Consider the following 20,750-nt stretch of genomic DNA (forward strand, 5'->3'; position numbering starts at 1 on the left):
TCCGCCGTTCTCCGGCGCCCGCAATGAAATCCCGCCCGAGATCTCGCGAGGTTTCGGCGCGCTCCCCCCCCGAGCACGATGCCGCGCAGGAATGTGAAAGGCGCGCGCCCGCCGCCATTTTCTCTCTTTCTTGGCAGACAGCGGCAGCGGCCGGAGCGGCGCCGCGGAGGCCATGGCCGACTATTCCACGGTGCCCCCTCCTGCCGCGGGCGCGCCCGGGGGAGGTGGCGGCGGGGCTGGAGGAGTGAACGATGCCTTTAAAGACGCGCTGCAGAGGGCTAGGCAGGTGCGTGCGGCTCCACGGAATCAATGGGGTCCCGGGGCCTGGAGGCCGCGCTCTGGAGCCGCGGGAACAGTGAGGGCGCTGCGCGCCTGGCCTCGGGGAGCGGGGCCGCTCCGCAGCGTCTGTGGGTATTGGGGGGAGCTTTGTCCCGTCCCCACGCCCCCTTTGCGCCACCCGCCCGCCCTGGGCCGCGAGGTACTTGTGGCCCCGCTCCGCCATTGCCCGCGCACAGCGCCGGGAGCGGCCCGAGGGGACTCGGCGGTGAGAGCAGCGGGCCCCGGCGGCGGGGAGGCGAAATCTCGGCGGGCGAGTAGCGGCGCGTTATCGGGCCGGGCCGGCGGAGGTTCGGCAGGGCGGCGGCCCCGCGGCGCGGGCCGTGTTGTGGCGCCCGCGGCGCCGCAGCCTGCTCGGACCGGTTGGGCGGCCGGCGGGGCGAGGGCGGCCCTTGCGGAAGCTCTTTATCCCGCAGCTTTATTTGCGGCTTCTGCACCACGGGCGATGTTTTCGTCGCTTCTCGGGCGAAATGTTCGCCTTGTCTGTTAATAAGCGGTCGCGGTTTTGGCGGTATTAGAAGACCTGGTGTGGTCGGGTTTTGAAATTGTTCGGCCGGAGAGGCCCTGCCGTGAGATACCGCAGTGTTTGGCGAAGAAGGCGTAGAGAAAGAAAATTCCCGTTTAGGAAAAAGGTTTTGATGTTTAAAGGCCGAGTTCTCGTTGGGATTTTTTTTGTAGGTGAGGAAAATTTAGGAGGCTCTGGTGCTGAAGTATGAGCAGAGGGCTTTAAAACATTAAAGAAAACCTCTATGAACAAAACTGGTTTTGGCCTTTTACTTGATTATTTGGGGTCATTTTAATGTGCATTGTTTAAATCCCTGAAATCTTTTAGAAGACGTGGAACGAACATGGGCCGAATTAATTTTTTTCCTTGGCTCACATCTGCCTTTTGTTTAGATTGCAGCGAAAATTGGAGGAGATGCTGGCACAGCAATGAATTCAAACGACTACGGTTACGGAGGGCAGAAAAGACCTCTTGAGGATGGAGGTATGCACTCATTCCTGCTGCATTTATTTTTGTGGAGCATGGCCACTGTGCTAGAAAGATTGCTAGTGGTGTTTTTGTTTGTGGATTCGGTTTTTTTTTTTCCCCATAGCAGAGCATTAAAACATTTTGTTCCCCTCATAGATCATGACATATTTTTTCATTTTCAGTTTAGTGGGAAAGTTTTAAATCATTGCGTTCTAACCTGAAGTGGATGTAAGCCTGTTTTACGGTATTTTAAATGTGGTTTAGGTGCTGCAAATAGAAAAATGCATGCTGGGGTAAGGGACAGAAATATTCGGGCTGCAAAATGCCTATTCAGGTGTCATTGAAGTCTCTTGTGGTTGCGTGGGATTGGTTACAACTCATAAATTGCAATTAGGGCAGGAAGTGCTCCTGAAGCTGGGTTGTTTCCTTACCTTTATTACTGCACTGTTTGAAATAAAAGTATTAATGCATTTCATTGTAAAAGCATAGGACTTTTAAAAGACACAGGGAAGTAAATTTTCTGCTTTGAAGATGTGTTTGTGTAGTGTAATAGTTCAGCCTGCAGCGTGTGTGAACCCTGATAAGATGATTCTTAAATCCTCTGACTTGTTGCAGCTTTTTGGATTTGCCTTACACTGCAGTAAAGTTTTCTCCTGAAACGTGTGTGTGTCCTCTTCTGTCTCTTGCAGAGCATCCACTTTGAACTTAACAGGGTTTGAGATGGTTAATATACACACCAAATCCTATTTAAATTACAGGAAGAAATCTTTGAGCTTGCTGGAATGTTCTCATAGGTTTCACAAAAGAGAAATGTCTTTTTTTTTCTTTAAGAGGATTGAAACTCAGTCTACAGAATGTAACTAAGGCTTTATATCAGGAGTTCTTGTGTCCTACAGTAAAGTTTTTTTTTTCTATTAAAGGTGAGGTTTTTAATATACAAAAATGAGCTAATGATGCTTCAGATGATATATGTAATGTATTCTTTTTATTTTATGTGTAGATGGCTCTTGGACAAGTCCGAGCAGTACAACACACTGGGAGGGAATGCCCTCTCCTTTTAAAGGCAGGAATTTTTATTTATTACCTGTGTTTAGTATGTAAACATGACATAAACTAGTGGATCTTTCTGGATTGACACAAATATTTCTTGGAATATGTGGCTGAGTTTTTGCTGCACATACATTATGGTGGTTCATATAGCCTTTATTTTGGGGTGGGAAGGAAGCATCTGAAGTATTATCTTTTTAGATGTAGGTTCATGATGCCTTTTATTTCTCTACTGTACAGAAAGGATTTGGACAGTAGTGATGTAGTTGCTGTGAATCTGCTGTTTACTTTTTTTTTGAAGTTTTATGCTATGAGGTTCTTGATATTTGGATAGGGATTTCATATCAACATTCAGATTGAGATTGCATTGCCATGGTATACTGTTGTATTTTCAGATGTTTGGTCTAGATTTGTGGTCATTGTCAGAATTATTTTTTGAGTTATTGTTGATTTTTGTATGGATTTGATTTTTTTTTCTTTTTTTACTATAGAAGCATCATTAGCTTGAGCAGCCAACAAAGCTGGACTTTGTTCCTTGTCTTAGTTGAGTTTCAGTGACTGGGTATCTGTGAGCTATCTACACACAGTGCGTTCTGAATGCTGCCTTTGATAAACTAATAGATACATGGAAAAACCTAACATCTTTTCAGCTATACTAACCAAGTGCTGAGTGTTCCTGAGATTCTTTCTTTTATTCAGATGATCAACTCCCTGAAATTGGAGAAGGAAAAAGAGAGGGGAAAAAAAGGGGGGGGGGCTAAAATACACTGGAAATTTACAATTCACACTAAAAGGCTTAAACACTTCCTGCATTTCTTGGCAAAAAAAATTTAAAAAATCTTAATTTTGCAGATCAACCAGATGCTAAGAAAGTTGCTCCCCAGAATGACTGTAAGTAATTTTTATTTTGTTGCCAAAAAAACCCTAAACAAGTGTAACATTGTCAGAACAACAGTTTGAAGGTGTTCTGGTAGGTGACACTTGAATAAGTGAGATCCAGAAAATGGCTGGGGCTTTGTCTTACACTGTTGAAGCAGCAGGAGTCTGCTTGCTCAAACTGACAGTGGTGGTAGCACAGTTGAGAGTCTCTATAGTTTTTAAACCTTTTGATAACACTTCTTAAAAGTAAACTTGGACAAAAGTTTGGTACAATTGAGTTTTGTTATCAAAGGAGAAGCTTAGTTGTAAGCTATACCACTTGTTTAAATTTAATTTTAACAATGTTTGTTTATAGCTTTTGGAAATCAGCTACCACCGATGCATCAGCAGCAAAGGTAAGAGTTTTGCACTACATCTTCCATAAGTTTTTTATTAAAACAAAGCAGTTTCAAGCAGTTTTTCTGAAAAATGGTGTTAACACATGAAGCATTTATTCTGTCTTTGTGTGATCTGTTGAAGTTTAGCTTTAGCAAGTCCCAAGTCCCAAGACACTTAAAATGTACCTACATTGCTCTCCCTTTCTTCCTCCACGGCCTAGGCTGTGGATTGAGCTTAATCAAAGGAAAATATATTGGCTGGTTTTTCTACTTCAGCATAGATAGCATGTCTAGAAGTTTGAAGCAGATCTGAAGAGAAAGGTGATGTCATCTTAACCAAAAACCAAAGCAGAATGACCTAAAACCAAATAAAATAACTCAGACTACAACTTCGTAGTTTTCTCCACTCATTTCTTACCTGAACAACTAGATCCAGCTATTATTCTTGTGCTTTAGACAATTCTGAGATACCAAAACTTGCAGCATCCTTTGATGATATACAGTGGAAACTTAAAATGCTACAGTAGCCTTCTCTGTACTGCACATCTGTTAATAAAGAGGGTGAAGGAAGACTACTCACCGATTTGCACAACACTTGAACCTTTTGTGTAGTTTCTGTGTGTTGTCAGCTTATGTAGAACTGTGCTTGTATAATGGCTTTTAATGGTAATGGGAGGCAAGTAAGCCAGGGTGGTGGTGGGGCAGCTTGCTTTAGTTTAATGGGAGGATATATGTAAATGCAATGCTCATTTGGTCTCTGCATGGTCATGTCTTTTGTTTAACATTGGCTGTAGGTCTGTGATGACAGAGGAATACAAAGTTCCAGATGGGATGGTTGGATTCAGTAAGTAGTACAGCTGTGCTCTTGTGGTATAGTGGGGGATGTTAGCAGATGCTCTTAGTACAAATAACCTTTCTGTGTTTTCTTTCTCCAAGTAATTGGCAGAGGTGGAGAGCAGATCTCACGCATACAGCAAGAGTCTGGCTGTAAAATACAGATTGCACCTGGTAACTATTTGTGGGAGGTTTAACATGTCTGTCTGGGGGAGTAGGGGTGTGATGGGTAGGAAGTCCAGAAGATTGCTCATTGCTTCTTGTTGCCTTAACCTTCATTTAAGATACGGGTTAATTCTTTTGTCCTAATCATGACTGTGATAGGCTAAAGAAATGCAAAATGGGATACAATGATTATTCTGCTTCATTGAATATGAAAAGCCAGTCGTTTGTATACTCTGGTTAATTTTATAATCTCTGATTTAACACTGCTGAGAAGTTGGTTTTATTTTATGACTGCAGATAGTGGAGGCCTGCCTGAAAGATCATGTATGCTGACTGGAACACCAGAGTCTGTTCAGTAAGTATTTTTAACTGATGTCAGGACTATAATCATGATTTTACTGTTATGGCAGCTGACCTGACATGTAGTGAATGCATACATGCTTTTGTCCACTGTTGTGGTGGTGGTTACAAGTACAAATGTCCTTACTTTGCCTGCTGAATCAAGCAGCAGCTTTTGTTCTGAATTAAGCTTTGATGAGTGTAACTGTATTCAGGGACCTTGAGGAGGTAACTTCATTAAATGTGATTGGTAAAGGACCACCTTTTAAATTCCAATATTGGAGTGGTTTTATTATTTTGCAGTTTGTTTTTTAAATTACTTTTGCAGATTGATTGAGATTGCTTCATCTTTCTTATTGATGATAGCCATAATTCTTTTGCAGGAACTATTAAAATTTTAGAAATTGCCAAGCAGAATAGGTGTGGACAAGGGATACTTGCAGGGATATGTATTTATGAATGTGTATTTTCTTTCACAGGTCAGCAAAAAGATTGCTTGATCAGATAGTTGAAAAGGGAAGACCTGCACCTGGATTTCATCATGGTGATGGACCTGGAAATGCAGTCCAAGAAATTATGATTCCAGCAAGTAAAGCAGGATTAGTTATTGGGAAAGGTGGAGAGACAATTAAACAATTACAGGTATATGTGCATCATCTTTTAAATATGATGATACTGAACCTGGATTTGAGTGAGTATTGACCTCCCTTTTGTCAAATAGGAGCGGGCAGGTGTCAAAATGGTCATGATTCAAGATGGTCCACAGAACACTGGTGCAGACAAGCCCCTTAGGATAACTGGAGACCCTTATAAAGTTCAGGTAAGAAGTGCCTCACACTTGAGAGCATTTTAAAGTCTCTTTGGATGTTGCAGTACCTGAACAAACTTTTTGTTCTTCTTTTAGCAAGCCAAGGAAATGGTGCTGGAGTTAATTCGCGATCAAGGTGGCTTTAGAGAGGTGCGCAACGAATATGGGTCAAGAATAGGAGGAAATGAAGGGATAGACGTAAGCATGGTTGAAAAACTTGTTCACTGTATTTTGAGATGTTAATTTTAAAATGTTAAGTCGTGTAATACCACTGAAAGCTTTTAACCAGATTTCAAAAGTTGTCTGTGGCATGTAAGTATTACTTGATCATTGCTGGATCATTTACAGCACTAAATGATGTGCAGTATTCACTTTACATTGCCAGCAGTTCTGAACAATTTCAAGTAGCTGGAGTTTTTTATCAAATAAGCAAGTAAATTTTATGGTCAAGTATATAATGTTACAGCATTATTGAAAATGGACTTTGGCCTTTACAGATCTTATGTAAGGCCAGCTGTTAATGCAAGTCACAAGCTAGTAACTTCATCAGGGAGAGGCTTAAAGCTTCATCTGCTAAAATCTGCATTTTACATACTCAATAAATTCTTTCCTCTTCTTTTTCTGAGAAGCATAAAATCCGCTGAATTGCTACCTCTATGAGAACTTCTAAAGCATGGGATTGCTTTCTTTTTAGTGGTTTAGTTCTGTATGTTCTGGGCTTGTGACTTGATAATAAAAAATCCATCCTTGAAAAAACCTGAAGTGACATTGGTCTTGCCCTAGTTTATGGTTCTAACCCTTTCATTATGTGGATTTTTTAGTAATATCTGTGTCATCAACATTTTGTTTGGGTTTTTTTTAGGTTCCAATACCACGATTTGCTGTAGGTATTGTAATTGGAAGAAATGGAGAGATGATTAAAAAGATTCAGAATGATGCTGGTGTTAGGATCCAGTTCAAGCCAGGTTTGTAACGTGTTAATAAGTTTTTGTGACTTCAGTGTGAATTTACTGAATTGCATGTACTGGAATAGTTCATTTTTATTCCAGATGATGGAACAACTCCAGATAGAATAGCCCAGATCACAGGGCCTCCTGACAGATGTCAGCATGCTGCAGAAATTATTACTGATCTCCTTCGCAGTGTTCAGGTTGGGTAACGTTGTTCAACGTTTAAAATGTCCCGTTCCCCTTTTGAAAAGACCCAAAGTGTTCAAAAAGTGTGTGTAACTAGAGAAAATAATTTAGTTGTGCCATTTGAATCTACTTCAAAGTTTGGTCTGGAATATGAATATTTACTTTTACAGTTAGTTTTACAAGTGACCATACTGATTCAAAGTCATGGCATTTCTTGATCTGGCTGGTTTTAGAGCTGCTGCTTCTGGTTTGTGTTAATAGATGATATGCTCTTACTCTTGGTTGTAATCAGTGTTTAAAAGCTTGTTGTTAGATGAGCCCCACTGCTGCATTTACAGAAGGCAGACAAAAATTGCATCTTTGTATGTGTGAAATTTCTGCTTGCTTCTGTATCTTTTCCTCCTTCATCTTTCACATGCAGAATGTACAGAACGTATCTTAGAATTTAAAATTTAGGTCCTCTATAAAAGGACTTTAACTACCAAAATTGTCTGAGTAGTGAATCAGTTTTATCTTAACAATGCTGTCATGTAGCTTGTTTGCATTATTTTTTTGTGGTAATTTTATAGAACATGCTCACTTGTTGCTGCTTCTTTTTAGGCTGGTAACCCTGGTGGACCAGGACCTGGTGGTCGAGGAAGGGGTAGAGGCCAAGGCAACTGGAACATGGGGCCTCCTGGTGGATTACAGGAGTTCAATTTTATTGTCCCTACTGGCAAAACTGGATTAATCATTGGAAAAGGCAATATATCTTATATATGTACCTTGTATGTTACTTTTAAAACCGCTCAGCTTCTCTGTTTGGCCAAATGCCATGCTACAGAGATGCGTGATGTGTATGATGCTAATGATGCTGAGGTTGGATGTTTCGTCCCTGTATGGACCTTTCACTTTAGAGTTGGACCCTATGATCCTTGTGGGTCCCTTCCAACTCAGAATATTTTGTGATTCTATGATTTTGTAGAAATTTTTAATTGCCCAGTTTCCCCTATTTTGAAGACTTCGTATATACTAATGGTACACATAACTTGTCTGGATCCTGTAAGAGGAGTCACTCACCTTGTCAGGCTCTGTGGGGCTTTTTTGTTTTTTTGGGCTTCCTTGACCCTTTTATAGGGAGGTTGGGTTATAAGTTTATATTTACTGATAACCATGTGTGTCAGTTGTTATTAATGTCTAATATTAGATGTTTACATAAATAAGAAATACTTACAAGATTGTAGGAATTCTTGCTGCTGTTTCTGAGTAACATTTTTATAATCTTTTAAAAGTATTTTACTTGTTTATTGCCATTAAACCTCTATCCTACACTGAGGAGATTTTGTTTGAATTGTTGGGATGCTCTTAAACAGCTCATAAGAATAGGTGCTTTTTCATGTGTTTTTGGCTTCCTTGCAGTTGACTTTCTCTGATGAGACTCAGTATTTTTTGCTTTGATGCACATTATAAAAACTCTGTATTGCATTGTAGGTGGTGAAACTATTAAAAGTATAAGTCAACAGTCTGGTGCTAGAATAGAACTTCAGAGAAATCCTCCACCTAATGCAGATCCAAACATGAAGATGTTTACTATCCGTGGAACACCCCAGCAAATAGATTATGCACGACAACTTATAGAAGAAAAGATTGGAGTGAGTGGATAACTAACTGCTTTTTTGTCTACTATTGGAGCTAAACAGAGCTGAAAGCAAGTCTCCTTTGTGGAGATTTCTCTTTCCTTTCACTTCCCCAATTAATTTAATCAGATAATAAATTGATAATAATGGCCATCTGGATTTAAAGTAATGTAACAAAATATTGAAATGGAAACAGTTTATCTCATCAACATCTTATGGTGTGCTCTTGAAAATGCCAGTTTTGTGTAGATGAAAAAATTGTTAAGTTCAAAGATGCCAGTGATACTAAATTGTGTGGTTTTGTTTTTCAGTCCCAGATGTTTGGGTAGAGTTCTAATCAAAGTTACACCTTCAGTTTAACAGTGGTTTTGTTTGCATGTGTGTGTATGTCATCAAATTTACTAAATTTCAGTCCCAGTATGTTTGGGTAGAGTTCTAATCAAAGTTACACCTTCAGTTTAACAGTGGTTTTGTTTGCATGTGTGTGCATGACATCAAATGTACTAGAGGCTTTTTGTGCCTGATCTTACAAGCAGGTTTAGTTAGTCAGATTTAGATGTATTGATTTATTTTAGAACTGATAGTCTTGTTAAAGTGTGGGGAGTTTAGTGCAACTTGTGGAAAAATCTGTGGGTTTGTAAAATCCTTCACTTCCTGAAGAAGGAACTTAAATAAATGCAGGTTTTTAGTTGCTATTACTGTCACAGCTGCTTTTAACTACCTCTAAGCCTAATCAAACTTTAAATAGCCTGTTTTCTGCAGGGAACTGCCTTCAAAACCAGTCAAACCTTTTAGATGTTCTTTGAGTGTTCAGATAAATGCTTTGAAAATGCTGAGAAAGGGAGGACCTCAAGGTGTATTTTCATCTCTGTCCTACTGTTGTTACAGGGTCCAGTGAACCCATTGGGTCCACCTGTTCCCCATGGTCCCCATGGTGTTGTTCCTGGCCCGCATGGACCTCCTGGGCCACCAGGTCCTGGTGCTCCTATGGGACCATATAATCCAGCTCCTTATAACCCAGGCCCTCCTGGTCCTGCACCTCAGTAAGTATTGCTTCAGCTGACTTCCTTCTGTGTGGGGTCACCCTGGGACTGCCTTTCACTGTGTGTGTATGATCTTTTATAGTGGTCCTCCAGCTCCATATGCTCCACAGGGATGGGGAAATGCTTATCCACACTGGCAGCCACCAAACCCACCAGACCCAGGTAAGAAATGCACACCTGTGCTGTAGTGTTGGAATATTTCAAGTACATCCATTCTGTCCTTACAAGTATATGCATTGTACAGTTATTTGTGTTACACTCCTGAAGCTGAAAAGCTCCTGTTTCTCTGGCTTTTTTTCACTGATTGTCAGTTTACTTATGTTTTGCACTTCCCATATGTGGCTTGTGAAATGTTGAAATTTAATTGTTACAGTTGGAGTATGTTTTTTTACAAATGTTGCTGATACCGCATCACTATTTTTGATACTTCTTGCAAGTCTTGGTTCACTGATTTTGTGCAATTCAGTTTTCTGAAAATCAATGTTTTTGCATAAAGTTCTATAATAAGGATGTCTTTTCTTTCTCTAATAGTAAGTGACTTCTGTATTTTATTTTAAACAGTCTTTACTGATTTGTCTTTTTGCACTTAATGCTATGATATTTCTAGGTTTTGTTCTACTACAATTTCTTTTAAGATTCTGATGCTCCAGTGTATTTTGTTGAGTTCCTTCTGAGGGCTGAAACCTTGGTGAATTGCTGTTAATGCAGTTAAACTAGTTAGGGTTGTGTATTTTGAACTTTTGCTTGTAATAGTTTTGTATTTTCTTCTGAAACCTATCTTTGTAGAATTTGCTTCTTCTATTTCTGTTTATCTTTGTCGAGATTGGGAGTTCTTACTTAATTACAACTTCCAAAGTTGTAGTATCCTGCTTTTCTTTAAGTTTACATCCTTTGGTTGGACTAGAGGATATGGGGAAATGGAACATCAGCCACAGAAGGCATGGTAAGGCTAGATGCTTGAGTTTGTTGTACCTCATTTGTTTGAGGTGGAGTTTCCTCACAATGTGAGCCAAAAGATCTCAATTATATTTTTGTTATCAATGACAGATATTTTATGATAGCCACTGTTCCTGAACTTGGTTCCATTAGTGGAGAAGGGGACTCCATGTATGTACCATGTTATGTCTTTGCAAAGAGCCATTGCTGGTTTTAGTTCCCAAACTTGTGCACAAGGTAGCTCTGCATGTACTCAGTTCAGTGTTTAAAATGCCTGCTGACTTCATTTAGAAGTAGAATGGCTCAAAGTGACTTAGTCTCAGCATTGCAAAAGTATTTAATGCAAAACCACTGCTAAAAAGTTACAGCCTGTTTCACACCACTTTTTTAAATTCTTCTGAAGTTACTTGTCTACATAAAGGCTGTGTAACAAAAAATGGCAAATGTTCCCTTGACGTCATCTTGATGATTCTGGAACTCATTTTTTGATAAATACTTCTCTTAAAAATCTACTGAAGTTCTCATATGTGCAGTTGAAGTTGGTGTTTCTTTTGACTAGCATTTCTTTGAATGATTTTTCTGCAGTTTTCACTTAGTTACTCATTCCAGTGTAACAAATGGGTTATTTTAGTACTTTTTTCAGAGGTGCTCTCTCCAGAACTGTGCTTGCCCTTGTCATGTGAAAGTGGAGCTGGTCACTACAGTCAAATTTCTTTGGAAGTTTAATGAATCCAGCTCTGTGTTCTTCTACTCTAGAGAAATAGCTAAGAAGGAGGGGGAGGAATTGAGCAATGGCTTATTTGATATTTGCAGGTAAACTTAGAATATAGGAAGTGTTAATTGAAATCCACTGTTGTTGATGGAAGCGGTGCAATTCAAACAGAAAGTAGTGTGTTAAGATTTTTTCTGTGTGTATTTGAAGTGGTTACATCTGACTTGTTACAGGATTTCATTTAACATTAATTTGTTTTTCTGGGTTTCTTCTTGAATGCCTTTTTCAGGGAAATTCTTCATCTTCCATTACTCAGTGCCTTACCTGTTCCATGTTTAGGGAGGATTGTATTTCCATTCCCATGTATAATTACTCTAAAGTATCAGTTTGTGTCCATGTCTTTCTGTGAAATTCTCTCCTCGCTTAGCTGAATTTCTTTGCAGATACTTTTATTCTTTAAGACTGCAAATACTGTTTGCAAATATATGCTGGTTGTGTAAAACATATTATGTTCTCCAATAGTAGATTTTTGGGTATTGTCAATTGCCAGTCTTGTAATGTAATCTAACTGTGATTCAGCAAGAATAAGCCATTCCTAAAGGCTAAATGTGAGAAACAGAGCTATAAACCCCTAGGAAGCAGCATCATTGGCCTACCTAGATGTAGGTAAAAATAAGGAATCATGGAGATAGATGCAGAAGATGCAACTGTTTCTGTTATTTTTATACTAAAAAGCTGTAAGTAAACAGTGATGCTTAATAGCCATGTATGTGGATTCAGGTTCTTAAAATGCTGTGTGTTTCTCTATTTTACTGTTACCTTAAAGTTTAAGTGACAAGCATTGCAAATACCTAGTAAGTCTTGTATTCTTCTGTTTCAGAAATATGTATTTGGCATGCCTCCTCCACCGGTGCCAGTGTCATTAGCGTGAGGTTCTAACAAAAGTAAAACCACTGAAATCGTTTGGTGCTAGAATGATTCATTGCTGCTGCCATTTATTGACATGACTGTTTAAATAAATTTAAAATCTGTTTCTGTTTACCACATGTAAGATTAATAAGTGGCATTGTAGTAGTAAAGGTTTTAAAATTATTTTATCTCACCAGCTCTATGAAAATACACTTTCTATTGTAAGTTGGTTTGAAACCTGATCAAAAGTTTATGCTAGAAAGAAAAAATACTTTAAAGATGTACATGGATATTTTGTTTAGATGGATTTTTCCTTGGAGGATAATAAGAATGCCTAGGATAGGATTAATTGAGGACATCATTCTGTTCATAGTAGTGCTATTATAAATGCTTATGTTCTGTTTTCATAGGTAAGCCAGGAACAGATCCCAATTCAGCTGCGTGGGCAGCTTATTATGCTCACTATTATCAGCAGCAAGCACAGCCACCACCTGCAGCCCCTCCTGGTGGACCAGCTACAACCCAAACCAATGGACAAGGTAGATACTGAGTGAAATGGACACATTTCTCATTGCTGGACATGTAAAGACCCCATTATTTTTTATTGTTGTCCTGCTATGTCAGGTAAATTTATTTTAAGTAGCTGGTTTTCTTGGAAAACTACTGCTTATAGCCTTCAGTATTGCTTTTCTTAATTTCAGCAGTAACAAGGGTAATCCATTTATCTTGGAATACACTCCAAAGAGTTTTGCTGCAATGTGGGCTGACTTAATGACTACATAGAGCAGTCATAAATAAAAATGTAATGAGCTAAACTGTTGATTGTCATTTGCTTAAATGGTTGCATCACTTCCAGTAGGTTTAGGTCAATTACAGTTGTGGTATTTAGTTGTGTTATTTTAATTTTTGTGCCTGGCTGAGGCTTACCACTTGAATTTTTGGTATTTTGTATTGCTTGTGGTATGCCCTTTGTTAATCTTGAAAACATGTCTTGTTTACTAGTAGTTTCTAATTGTAGTAGCTTGTACCACAAAGGTTTATAGTGTAAGATCTGAATCACATCATGTAGGACTGTTACTGAAAATTTCAGTTGATTATTTGAATTATGTGTGAAACAAACCCCTGTCATTTTAGTTTAACTATTTTTAATGTAATTCAGGAGATCAGCCAAATCCAGCACCAGCAGGGCAGGTTGACTATACCAAGGCCTGGGAGGAGTACTACAAAAAAATGGGTAAGTGTGCAGGGGTTTTTCTGGTTTTTTTTCTGTTCCACATTCACAGTGGAATGTTTTAGGAGACTTTTGTTTTGCTGGATGAGATGGGAGCTTTTACCCCCAAAAATTTGAAATGCAGAGTCATGTGTGTTCTGAACCAAAGCTGAGAAGCAGACTTTAAATTTTGTGTTGTTTTTACGCATTTCTTGGTACTTGGGCTAGGAATCAGCTTTATAAAAATATTTCAGACTTAATGAGATGTCTTTGATTGTTGGGAAACAACATCTTTTAATTTAAATGTTTCAGTCTGGGTATTTTGAAGTACATTTCCTAAGTTTTGAAGCTCACTTTGGTCTATTTTATGAAGCTGTTATTTTTCTTGTTTGATAGTTCTTTCCCAATTCTCTTCAGATTACATACAAATTTTTTTGTCTTGTGCTTTGCTTTCTGTGTTTCAGGTTACTATACTTAAGCATTGTAATTAGCTTTCATCTATAATAGTATTTGCTTTGCAGCACTAGAGCTGTATTTAAACTGCAGATTATATGTTGTTGGTAGCTTTCTTTATAAAAATGAAACGAATGTGCTGGGTTACTTGATTATTTCATTGTTTTGTGTATAAGAACAGAGTACGTGGTTTCTGTGCACTGGCAGAAGGTGTCATTACCTTTTAAATCATGGTCATCTTCTGCCCGTGGTGTCCTGCCATGGGGACTGTATACTGAACACCAGTGGCCTTAGGAATTCCAGTACTTTCCCAGGTATTTGTGACTAGACATACAGCAGCATCTGCTTTGGGATGCATCTTTGTTTGCAGGGCAGGGTTTGGTGGCTGTTCTGCCATCTTCCAACTGCACTCAATTTTCTCATGGAATATTAAAAGTAGTCAGATTTAAGATCAATAACATGCATAATTCCTCTTAGAAGCCTTCCGCTGTATTGATAGTTATTTGCCAAGACATAACTATCTTTGTTTTTTATTTTGGCACAGTATAAGTGATCAATTCTACAGAAAACATATAATGAGTATTTAGTTCAACAACTGTGTATCAGACTAAGAAAATTACAACTCCCAAACATGTGAATTCTAAGATGATAGACCTTCCCATTTTTCTTCTTCCTGATTCATTTAGCTATTTCTTTTCAATTTACTGTCTGTTAGTTTGGCTCATATTCTGAAAGGCAAACTTGTGGGTGGCTTTCACTTTTTTAAAAATAATGTAATTTGTTGGTAGGCACTTTGCCGTCTTTTTGATTTGCTGTCTTGGAAAGCAAAGTGGGTTTTACTAGTCTTGCACTTGCACAGATTAAATTACAGCAAGTTATGAGGTGTTGGGATCGATTTTATGGGAGCATTTCCAAAGAGCAGTGTGAGCCAAAAAACGCATTGGGAGATAAAAAATAGTTGCTCGTAAAATGTGAAAAATGCCAAGACAGTCAAATAAGAGGAAAAGCACATGGGCAGTTCTCATCTTAATTCCTTTTTCTAGTTTAGATTGAGTTCTTTGCCTGAAAGATAGCTCTTGATGGCTGGACCTATATAACTTACCTGTAAATCATGAGAACTTTTTGCTGCAGAATCTTGATGTGGTAGATACCATTTATTTCTAAAGCCTCTTAAAAAAAGAGGAATTCAGCTGAGTTGACATAATGCTAAATGGTGCTGGTTTTCCCCACATCATTAACTGCAGAAGATCGTAGAAGATGTGATGGAGAGGAAGGCTGTCCAACAGCAAATTCTTGTGGTCTCCAGGCTTTCCAGAACCATTTGTTCTTCCTATAGTACTGTTATCTTCTGTCCCCATTAACTTGTGCCAAAGGATGGGAATTACAAGTCACTTGCTCCTTGACAACTCAGGTTTTTCACAACACAGATGATTTCACCAAACATTGTTAGGGAGAGCTGGACTGAAATTCCAGCTCAGATTTGTTGAACCCAATCAGTTCTATTTTTGCTGCTGAAAAAAACTATTTTGATAGTCCTTGTGGGAAGCTGAACAAGGTGCCAGTGATACTGCAGGTGGTGTTTTGGATTTTCTCATACTTAGTTAAGTATGAGCAATCTGAAAATGCTAAAACACTCCAGAATATGCCCATCTAAACAATAATGGTGTTTTCAAAGTGGCTTCCTACTGATGTGATATGACTCTGCTAATCATAGAGAACACTTCACTGTGTTTTTCACTGAATGCTGACTTGAATATTAACGTGTTTTCTGAGTCAGAAATACAGTGGCAAAGCCAGTCTCCATTTTCAGACCCTTGTTTCAGGGGCTACTGCTTTGAGTAGCAAATACTCCAAAAAGTCTCGCATAGATAACATGAAGTCATGATCACTAGTAAATCTATGTGTCACTAGCAGAATTTTTAACTTCATCATTTAAAGTCATTCCCATATATTGTAGGGATGAAGAATTCAATAATAGGAGTGTTTTTAAAAGATTCCTTAGCACTGAGTGGAAAGAAGCAACAAAAAAGTTCACTTTTACTAGAATCACCCTTGATAATGTTGAACTGTAAAATTTGCTGGTGTTTCCTTTCTCAGCCCTGCTTAAAGGGGAGGTGTTCTGTGTTTCTCATGTTTCCTTTGTGTGGAGTTGATCAGCATTACCCATAAGTGTTACGGTTGAATTTGGATATTAATGAGCAGGTGCTGCTTGGTGCAGCTTCTGTCCTGAGGGGAAGCTTGGACTAAACTGCTGAATTCCATGTGTGGGCTCAGAACTACTTGCAGTACTTAGTAGGAAACTGTGCACCTAAAATACCCATCAGGACAGAAGTCCAGTTGACATCTTTGAATAGATGTTAAGTTTCTTTGATTTGTTATTTGAACTTCACTGCTGCCTTGACATAGTTGGCTGAATGTCCTAAGATTCTTGGATCATAATGCACAAAAAATCCCTTATCTTTGACAATCAGTTGTGCTGACAATGATTTGTAAGTACAGATATTATCTCAGAGTAATGATGAAGTTGGATAGTGTACCCTGGGATAATTTGTAACCATATTAAAGGTAGGTTTTGTTAAAATAATTGATCAGAGATGTAAATTGGAAGTTGCGGTACATTAACAGTTGTAAAATATGATAACAGCTCTAAAGATTTGAAGAAATAGAAGTGTTTTTAGAAATTCTATTACAGTATAAACCAAACTAAAAGATGGATAGCCTTTCAGAGCTTACCTACAGTGTAAGTATAAAAAACTTAAGTTGTAAGGAGAGTTGGAAAATGGAAGGTTGTATTTTGATGGTTTTCAGGATCATGCTTTGCCAAATAATCTCATTGTGTGCTCTCACACCTGATGTTTTTGAGAGGACTGGAAGACTACACAGGTGTAGGAGTAGTGTGAATAACTAGGATTCTTCATGTGAATTTTCTTTGTTTAGGTATTTAAAGAAAAACAACCAAACAAAGCCAGCCTTCTGTCTGATACTCTAGAAAACACTTCATTAGAATTTCTGATACTCATGTTCCTCAGAAAGTTGCTCAGTGGCCTTGTATTCAATTAAAAAGTGAGGTGCTTTAAGTTAGGATGAAAAACTTTTAAGTCTTTGTCATGTGGAAGCTGCCTCTTTCTGTTTGTAACAGAATAGACAGTTGGGTGCACGTGGAATTGTACAGGGTGCAGGCTTGCACTTTGCTTGGGTTTATTTCCTGTGGGGTGATTTGGGTTTGGGAATTTTTTTTTTGTGTGTCTTAGAAAAAACTTGCAGAGGTAGTGTTTTTTTGGTAGTATCCTAATTCTGACTAGAACTTTTGATTTGAAATTAACCCATTAAGAATGCAAATTAAAGGATCATAGGACAGTAATAAAAGTTCTGGTTTGGAAGTTCAGGAAACTTGAAAACATACTATAAACCCTTCTGTCTGGGTTCCTGCAAGTGTGTGTGGACAGATGTTTAGAGCATAGGGAGTGTTGCTTTGCTTGGAGTCTCACACATCCTGTAGTGGTAACTGCAAAAACACCTCTCAGAAATTGTAAAGATTAGTGGTACTAAGAGGGGTGTATTTGGTGTTTCTGAAGTTGGAGGAAAAAGGAAGTAAAGATGTCTGTGACAAATCTCCTGTGGAAAAACAGCACAACTGAAAGGTTGGCTGTAATTTTCTTTTATTGTTTTGCTGAAGAGTCCCTGTGTATCAGTCACTGGGATTTTAGTCTATCAGTTGATTCTATTGGAAGGAGTAGTAATTCTGATCTGTCTCTGAGAGTGTATTTGTGGATGCTCTTGTTTCTAGAGAATTGGAACTTCCACAAAGTGTGGAAGCAAGTTTCAGGACTGTTTTGTAGTGGAGTAAATGTTTACAAAAATTACTTCACTTCCTGAAAAATGCAGCCTGCAATAACTTTACAATTGAACGAAGGATGCCAGAATTGCAGAAGTGTATGAATTGGCATCTGCTGAGCTAATGAATGCAGTCTGTAAAATAAGGTAAAATTAGTGTAAAATAAGGTAAAATTACTCTAGGTGGATTACAAAAAGTTTTGCCTCTTGGCGTGTATTTAAATGCTACTGTTGTTTAGGTCAGCAGGCTTTAAACATGATTCATGATTATGAATCAGGAGGCTGAAAAAACTGTCCTTACAGTTCCTTAATTTTGATTTACATGAGAATCATTACAGTAAAGTAATAGAATGAGTGTTCAGGCTGAAAAAAGCAGCCACAAGTTTATTCAAAGCCTTGGAAGCATATTGCTAGGTGATGTTTGTTAGGTACTGAGACGTTGAAATTTTCTCATTTCTATTGCAACAACAAAGCTGTGTAATTCCAATTCCTTGCAGGTCAAGCTGTTCCTGCCCCTGCTGGGGCTCCTCCGGGCGGGCAGCCAGATTACAGCGCGGCGTGGGCCGAGTACTACCGGCAGCAGGCAGCGTACTACGCTCAGACGAGTCCACAGGGAATGCCACAGCACCCTCCAGCACCACAGGTACAGTCCTAAAGTGGTTTTTTTGGCTGGCTTCTGTCTCAGTGGTTGTAGATATATTTTTTTGCATGTCTCCTGCTTTGTTCCTTTGGGGTATGCATCTTTTTTTCTAGCAAAGTAGCTATCAGAATAATGAGTAGATGACTTTGTTTACCTGGTAACTTGAGTTCTGTATCTATCCATATGTTTGGTGATTGTTTTTTTTATTAAAAAAAAAAGAAGAAAAACTTTCTCCTCCCAGGGTTTTGAAAACCATGCAAGAAGCCACCACCATTTACATTAACCAATTTTTCTTTCTTAAAGGCTTCACTCCTGAGTTAGCTCGATTTAAAGGATTTTCTTTAACTTTTTGTGTATCTCTTATGTATCTCTTCTGCACAGGGCCAATAATAAGAAGTGGACAATACAGTATTTGCTTCATTGTGTGGGGGAAAAAACCTTTGTTAAATGTATGGATGCAGACGCCTTGATGAAGATCTTAAATTTGGTTTAAAAAATAGTGTTTTTGAAAATGTACAAAATATCTATCACTACTGATAGGAGGTAATATTTCTGTGTAGAAATGAAAAAATGGTTTGTTTTTAGTATTAGTGTAGATGTACACATTCCAGCAAATGTATTTGCAATTATGTGGTCAATGCTTTGTGATATAAATGTACTTTTTCAATGTATACTTTATCACTTTTAAAATGCCTGTTTTGTGCTTTACAATAAATAATATGAAACCTCCTGTGTCGGTAAGTTGGATATGTGGGTATATGCAGTATTAATTATAGGATTGATTTGCAACGCTGAATCAAGGTACCGCTACACAAATGAGTTGGGTTTTTTTTCCCCCCATAAACCTTGTTGAGTTTAAAAACTTGTCATTAGCATGTTTTTCCCCTCTTGCAGAATAGCTGTAGATGGAGGATCTCTTTCATTCATTGTATTTTGCTGCCTAGCACCAGTAATCTTGATACCTTAATTTTTTTTCTACTTGATTAAAACTGCATGTGTTTAAGAAGATGATCTTTTGGCATACTTCCATTGCATTAACAGTGAAATTTCCTTTTATACATGACCACTGTTTCAGACCTGTGCAGCTGCTATAACAGATAACTTTTGTTTTTAATTGAATACTTCAAAACTGTTCCTGCATAACTATTATACGGATTTTTTCAGAGTAGTTATAAAACTTACTTTAAGTGTAATGTGCTTAAGCCTTCAGTTTAAAGTAGTCCACTTCAAAATTCAGTGTAGAAAAGTCAATGTGGTAATGCATAGTAGTTACAAAAATCGCGTCTGTCCTTAAAACGCTGTTTTGTTTGAGTGATGGGAGTGGTTGAGAACTTCCTGCAGAGCAGATAACTTCTCTTTTTGTAAATATTCAAGTATTTGAATCAACTGATTATTTTTTTATATATACTTGAAACTTCTTATTGCTCTAATGCTCATACTAAAAAAGCTGATTCTCTTGAAATCCTGTGTTTGCTCTTTGCATATTTATTGGCTCTTTGCATATATTAGACTACATGCACTACAGTCTGTCTTGCCATTGTCTGTTGAAGTGCAGGTTTGATCCAGCCAGTATAGAACTAGCTCTATAGGGGTGAGGAGGACTGTGCTGTGTATCATCCTTGATTGTTCCTTCAAGGAGCATTGCACTGTAAGTACATCAGAATGACAAATTGATGAACTGCAACAGTATCTTTTTGTCAATGTTCCACATAATGCAAATGCTGTACTTGTGTGATATTATGTTGGAATACAGTGCTGGTATCTTAGGAAATCATAATTGCTTCTTAATTCAGAAACATAGGTTTGTTTTTATATATATACATACACATAATCTGAGTTTTGTGGGTAAGTATTTCTGAAACTGCTAGCAATAGCTAAAGAAAATCATGTTTCTGTTTATCTAAGAGTTTCTTTCATTAGTACTCATGAGACAGCTGTCATTCAGTGTTTTAAAGTATGCATATCATAACATTGAAGTCTTTGGAACCACTTGTTAGACAGAGTTGTCTTTGTCTCCAGATAGTTTGTGGATATGTAGTGATGTAGGTATGTTTTACATAATTCTATAACTGTTAATTGCTTTTATTTTTGGAACACCATGTTGTTGCTTTGAGAATAAATTTTTTTAGGGTGGCTGCACAGAGAAGTAAAAGTTAAGGCTTGAAAACTGAAGTAGTTTTTTCAGGTAATGAGCAATGTATGCATTGTGCTGTAGAAATAGAAGGAATTATTTTTATCCTTTTAAAGCTAGGAATTTGCTGGTAGCTTGAAGGCTAGGACAGTATTTGCTATCTTTAGTGTAGGGTATTAAGTTTAGTAGTTCAGGTATTTTGCATGGTATTTTATAGATAACCTTACAGAATGGTGCATTTATTATGTACTAAACTGAGCAAAATTAAATTCACTGGATTCTTTATCATTCACAAAATGGAGGCTGTTGATTTTGATTCATTTAAGGTATAAAATCTTTATTAATTGCAAACAGTGCAATTATTTATACTTC

The 20,750-nt window shown here is 38.2% G+C and overlaps 1 protein-coding gene across 14 annotated transcripts in view; it reads left to right on the forward strand.

Moving 5' to 3' along the window:
• The first annotated feature begins 65 nt into the window (after window positions 1-65).
• The window catches only part of FUBP1 (far upstream element binding protein 1), a 33,985-nt gene continuing 13,300 nt past the window's right edge, over window positions 66-20,750 (forward strand). For 5 of the 14 annotated variants that reach the window (XR_005627709.1, XR_005627710.1, XM_039711783.1 and 2 more), the window contains exons 1-19: window positions 66-286; window positions 1,234-1,324; window positions 3,209-3,247; window positions 3,591-3,630; window positions 4,407-4,456; window positions 4,549-4,620; window positions 4,909-4,966; window positions 5,430-5,592; window positions 5,672-5,770; window positions 5,855-5,956; window positions 6,621-6,723; window positions 6,808-6,908; window positions 7,495-7,636; window positions 8,365-8,525; window positions 9,399-9,553; window positions 9,636-9,715; window positions 12,521-12,649; window positions 13,270-13,344; window positions 18,105-18,250. Coding sequence is in view for 8 of the 14 variants with exons in the window: in XM_039711783.1 (XP_039567717.1) it covers window positions 173-286; window positions 1,234-1,324; window positions 3,209-3,247; window positions 3,591-3,630; window positions 4,407-4,456; window positions 4,549-4,620; window positions 4,909-4,966; window positions 5,430-5,592; window positions 5,672-5,770; window positions 5,855-5,956; window positions 6,621-6,723; window positions 6,808-6,908; window positions 7,495-7,636; window positions 8,365-8,525; window positions 9,399-9,553; window positions 9,636-9,715; window positions 12,521-12,649; window positions 13,270-13,344; window positions 18,105-18,250 (1,920 nt within the window). In the remaining 6 variants the exon portion in view is untranslated. Of the gene's footprint in view, window positions 287-1,233; window positions 1,325-2,309; window positions 2,373-3,208; window positions 3,248-3,590; window positions 3,631-4,406; window positions 4,457-4,548; window positions 4,621-4,908; window positions 4,967-5,429; window positions 5,593-5,671; window positions 5,771-5,854; window positions 5,957-6,620; window positions 6,724-6,807; window positions 6,909-7,494; window positions 7,637-8,364; window positions 8,526-9,398; window positions 9,554-9,635; window positions 9,716-12,520; window positions 12,650-13,269; window positions 13,345-18,104; window positions 18,251-18,628; window positions 18,986-19,797; window positions 20,749-20,750 lie in introns of those variants that run through there. The other 9 variants (XR_005627713.1, XR_005627711.1, XR_005627712.1 and 6 more) reach the window with 7 other exon arrangements.

This window comes from Passer montanus, unplaced genomic scaffold (assembly GCF_014805655.1).
Source record: "Passer montanus isolate IOZ18808 unplaced genomic scaffold, ASM1480565v1 scaffold25, whole genome shotgun sequence".
NCBI classification, from domain to species: domain Eukaryota; kingdom Metazoa; phylum Chordata; class Aves; order Passeriformes; family Passeridae; genus Passer; species Passer montanus.